The sequence below is a fragment of the Cryptotermes secundus genome, unplaced genomic scaffold, assembly GCF_002891405.2.
Source record: "Cryptotermes secundus unplaced genomic scaffold, Csec_1.0 scaffold412, whole genome shotgun sequence".
Classification (NCBI taxonomy): Eukaryota; Metazoa; Arthropoda; class Insecta; order Blattodea; family Kalotermitidae; genus Cryptotermes; species Cryptotermes secundus.
This window is the reverse complement of record NW_019734355.1, coordinates 49,325-54,342: the sequence shown is the minus strand read 5'-3', so window position 1 is coordinate 54,342 and position 5,018 is coordinate 49,325. Positions and strand designations below refer to the sequence as shown.

The following is a 5,018-nucleotide window of genomic DNA, read 5'->3' as shown; positions in this document are numbered from 1 at the left end:
ATTCTTCCTACATTCATTTGTGTATTGTGTTCTGTATTGTGTCTTACTCCTTTGACTGGGTGCGTTGTACTGCAATACAATAAAATACACAAATGAATGTAGGAAGAATGCTCCCATAGAGGAGGATTGGCGTGATTAGCGTATTGAGATACGACATAGGATGACGAATCCTGAAAGTTTTAATACTTAGAATTTTATGTCATATATGACGAATGCAGATTTTAGTCATTTTAAAATGAGGACATCATGACATGCAGTGCAGTAGTTTGACGTGCATAGAGACACACCTGACGATGGCACATTAGTGCTGAAACATGTAGTGTAAAAGTGAAGAGGAAGGTGGAAAACTAAATGCACTGTAAGACGGTTAGCATAAATCATGGACATGAATCAGTGCAACAGGACACTAAAATATAACAATTATTTTTCATCAACTTCGACGGCAAAACGTTGATGGGTAAGAGTATTTTCGTCATCTGTAACGGCAAGAAATTCCATTTTATAAACTGAAATGCGTCTATAAAGCCATATCCTTCTTTCATACAGTTCCTTTCACTTTCGACGACTGGACCAAGTGCCCGACGAATGGAATTCATTTTCCAAGTCAGAGTAACAACAAACAGGGTCCGTTTGAAACAGTTTTATTTTGTGAACAAACTGTTATAAAATATTTAAAATAATTATAACTACTGTAGTTTTGTAAGTTTTGAGGTTTTCACGGCGATGACAATGAAGAAAGTTGTCTTCTGGGTTTAGGCACCGTGTATTCTTCGTTTTGGCCGACGTTTACTGTAGTTTTGTCTATAAATCTAAAGAATATGTAAACCTGAGCCTAGAAATTGGGGCGGACCCTATACTTATACAAAATATGTAAATGACACAAATATTTATAAGAGGAGAGGATTTTTTAAGAACACATAAAACTCACGTAACAGGTACCTGTGCAGTTGACTATATATTTTAGGAATTACTTTTATCATTATAATTCCCGGGAGCTTCCAGAAATTTGTGTACTCTACTATCGTGAGGCGCATTTGGCTTCCGTTTTGCTTCCGCATTTCGCTGTTGTTGTGCTTAGTAGCGTAAACACAGTTCCACGTGAAGTCTGCTACAGATTTCTCTGTTCCTCTGGAATAAAAGGGCACTATTTCATAGACTCTAATAACTTAAGGAGATCTAAATTGAAGAGATAACAATTTTTTCGGAACTATTCGAAACACTAGCTGATATATATATCGAACATGAAGTTTCAGTTACGTGTTAAGAACTGTCTCGGATAAGAATTTTTTTCACTCTCCTAGCACACAATTTTATTCATTCCCTCGGACATGAGATATATCATGTACATATCAACTTCCATTTTTCAAAATATTAAATATTTAAAACACTGTTACATTTTAAAAATGTCTTATCCCTCCTGTAAAATTAACCCATTTTAATACACGTATATCTAAAGGATATTATGTCACATAATCAATAAAATGAGTAATTATACACGATGCAAATAAAATCGATGTTTTAGTTTTTGACATCTTATGTGACACACTCGTAACCCGTTATCAAAATTTCAGCGTCTACTTTTATTACTGATTGTCCCACGTCTCCCTGAGAACATCTCAGTGTACTGCACAGGACGGAAGGAAACGTATCTATATATGTAGGTACAAGAACCGCATGTCGCAGCTTTTCCAACTTCTTAAGAGCTTTCCAAAGTAACACACCGGCCGATAATACCAGCGTCCAAAGCGCCATACTTTGTTACGATTAGGTGTTTAAATATTATCGGAGAAATATCAAGGCTCTGATATTTATTATTTCGTATGCATTTTTAAACTCCGTTAACCTGAGTTAATGTGTTTCAACATGGATCCTTGCTCTTACGTTTCATTCTCTGTTATTCTACGTCAGGAAACCACAGACGGCACTTGAACAGTGTCTAGGGACAGATACATATCTGGTGGATACCCTGTGTCGAGAACTGTATTACTACCTTCATGCATCCGTTTATAGACTCTCCACGGCCACTGCTATACAAATGTAATTGTCTCAGTACACTCTCCGCCCAAACATACACATTTGCTGCGTTGTCTCTCTGCTCTCTGCTCCTTCCTCCCTGTCTTGGTTCGCACTTGATTCGCCCTCCTGTGTGGCAAGTACGTCCGTGGTGCCTGAGTGCGTCCCCTGAAAAGGAACACATGCCCTCGTTACCCTCATGTAATGGGCCGCGCCATAGCTCAAGCGGTTAGTCACTGGCTTCCCACCGCGGCGGCCCGGGTTCGATCCCGGGGCTGGTCAATTTCGTTTTGTGGTGGAGAAAGTGGCGATGGGGCAGGTTTCTCCGAGTACTTCGGTTTCCCTTGTCAATCTTCATTCCACAAATTGCTACACAATCACCCTCACCTATCATCTGGGGTGGTACAACATGCCAGAAGTGGCCGCAGTACAAGGGACTTAGTCCCACCCTACTAGCAATAAGAAAAACAATATACTCATGTAACATATACAGCGTTCGTCTAGTAACGTCATGCAGCATGTGGCGCAGAGAATCGTCACCATATGCATGGCTCGAATGTCCTGCCTCCCACAAGAACAGCGAGTATGCTTCTAATTGCACAGAAGGTGCACTCAGAATTTCTTTTCGAAATAATTTAAAATTTACTTCAAAGTTCCTACTCAATATTACACTCTTTCTTTACCGAATTATTTTGTTTAACTCATCGCTTTTATAAGCATCATCATTGCTACTAATTTGTCTATGAAGCCCGCTATTTATGTTTCCAAACGGAATCATTCTTTAAATTTAGAAGTCTCCTTAGGCATCAGCTTTCCACTTGCCCGTGGCTAAATAAATCCCTTTGGAGCTTTCAGTGAGAAACGTGGCTGCGCCCCCTGTGCACACTTTCACAAGGGCAGCTTGAACACCGAGTGGGAATACAACACACTCGAGGGCAGATTTCGGTGCGGGTGAATTGCAGAACAGAAGAGTTACAGAAACTCGTTTAACTTTAATGGGGACGCCACTTACATGAGTTTTCTTATTTCATTTCGCATAATTTACAGCACCATAGTTCAATACACTTAATTATTCGTTAGATAAAATTTATAAGAACGGTAAACATATCTGGATATTAATTTATGAATCAACAGGGAGACACTGAGATCCGAAATAATACGTCTGGGATTGCAATATTAAAAAAAAGCAGGGACGTTTGTCAATTCTTCTGCAGAACAGGGTAAATTTAATTTGTTGTTCATTTGGTATTCTCAAATGATATTACCTGCTTGATCTTAGTTATACTGATATGAAGAGGCCAATCTGAATTGAACTGTTATGATAAGACAGTTGTATGAAAGTCATGCAAAGACAAATATCTCTCTATTTGAGACCCATGAATAAACGAAATGGAACATACACATTGCCATTGAAAGAGATGCCTCACTTCTTACTGTCACTTGATTCTGACTTCACTCTCCTCTATAGAACTTACCTTTCGAGTGTGAATTTTCAGATGTCTCTTGAAAACTTCTCTGCGGGAGAAGCACTTCTTACAAATGCTACATTCAAATGGCTCCTCTCCAGTGTGTGCTTTCTTATGAATCGTCAGGTCTCTTTTCCTTCTGAATGCCATCCTACAGTCCTGCACATCACAAGTATAGATCGTCACTCCTTCGTGCCAAAGCATGTGGCCCGGCAATTGATGTCTACTTGTTAGTACTTTTCCGCAAAATAATTTAAAAACAAAATACAAAAATGATAGTCTACGAGTATATTAATTAGACAGTTATCATGAATAAAGATACTGAAGCAAACATACACAGTCAAAGCCACAATGTGAGAATTTCAGTTTCAAAGAGAGCAGCATATACTAACAATAATAATTCAATTCATTTCGTGTTTATTTAAGTGCAAACTTAACAGCACAGTGGCTAGTTTCAAAGTTAGTTCGGGTATATGGAAATAAACAAAAATGATTAAAGAACAAAATAGAAAATATGACAGTCTATATAATAGCAATATATATAGCAATATAAACTATTTCAAGAAAATTGGAAGTTAAATTTAACAGGCGAGAAAATAAAATAAGAACATTTCCAATAGTCATTCAATTTGTGGCCAGGAAGGAAATACATGTACATACACACTCAGAAGTTAGTAATAATAATAATAATAATAAGAATAAGAATAAGAACAAAAATTTAATGATTTTAATAATAACTCTATCAATATAAATCAAACCTATCATTGAGAAGTGAGGAAATTAATATATATGTAATTATCAATTTTGATTGGAATAGACATGGCAGCCATAAAATATGAAACAATTCAAGTTTTAATGGATCAAAGAAATATGAGGAAAAAAACGGTAAAAACGGACGAAATTTCTGCTGGATGCCATCAAGCTTATTGGCAGCAGTCGAGTTAATGGAGTTCCGAAAAACTGAGGCATATTTCAACTTGGACCTGACAAAGTAAAATACAGTACATACAGATTCTCCAGATACGAAACCCTGTAGCTAATGGAGCGAATAAACCTTTATGCATTCAGAAAATATATAATTAACATGAGTGTGAAAATGTAACTTTGAATCAAAGAAAACAGCCTGGTCCTTAATACTGCTGGTGCGTGTAATGATAGCATGACAAAGCTGATAGTCGTAGCTCAAAAATGTGTTTTTTCTGGTGTATGAAACAACAAGCATTTTTGCAGCATTAAGTTTCATGGAGTTGGTAGTTCACCAGTCACTTACGGAATTAATGTTAGATTGAAGTGAGAGGTAATCATTTGGAGAGTTAATAATGCGGAGAATTTTTGGATAATCGCAAAATTAGAAATGTACAGTAGTTAAGGGAGTCCCATAAATCATTTATAAATACGTTGAAGAGAAACGGCCCCAGAACAGAGCCTTGCAGCTCACCGGACGTTAGTTGAAATGGCAGGGAGAGAGTGCTAGAAAGGCGAAACCGAGATTGTCTGTTGGCTAAGTACCTGCGAAAATAGTTAACATAAGCATCAGGG

The 5,018-nt window shown here is 37.4% G+C and overlaps 1 protein-coding gene across 1 annotated transcript; it reads right to left on the bottom strand.

The window, feature by feature from the left end:
* Positions 1-1,887: 1,887 nt before the first annotated feature.
* On the bottom strand, positions 1,888-3,629 carry LOC117282655 (oocyte zinc finger protein XlCOF10-like). Its single transcript, XM_033753195.1, has 2 exons — positions 3,489-3,629; positions 1,888-2,181 (listed from the first exon to the last, which is right to left on the bottom strand). The coding sequence occupies exons 1-2, from the start codon at positions 3,627-3,629 to the stop codon at positions 2,047-2,049; spliced, it is 276 nt and encodes a 91-aa protein (XP_033609086.1). The 3' UTR covers positions 1,888-2,046.
* Positions 3,630-5,018: the final 1,389 nt, after the last annotated feature.

Bases quoted from the DNA above. Each gene is read 5' to 3' on its own strand.
- LOC117282655 (XM_033753195.1), bottom strand. From the start codon at position 3,629: ATGGCATTCAGAAGGAAAAGAGACCTGACGATTCATAAGAAAGCACAC. The intron at 2,182-3,488 runs GTAAGTTCTATA...GTTCCTTTTCAG, and splicing joins TGAAAATTCACACTCGAAAG to GGGACGCACTCAGGCACCAC.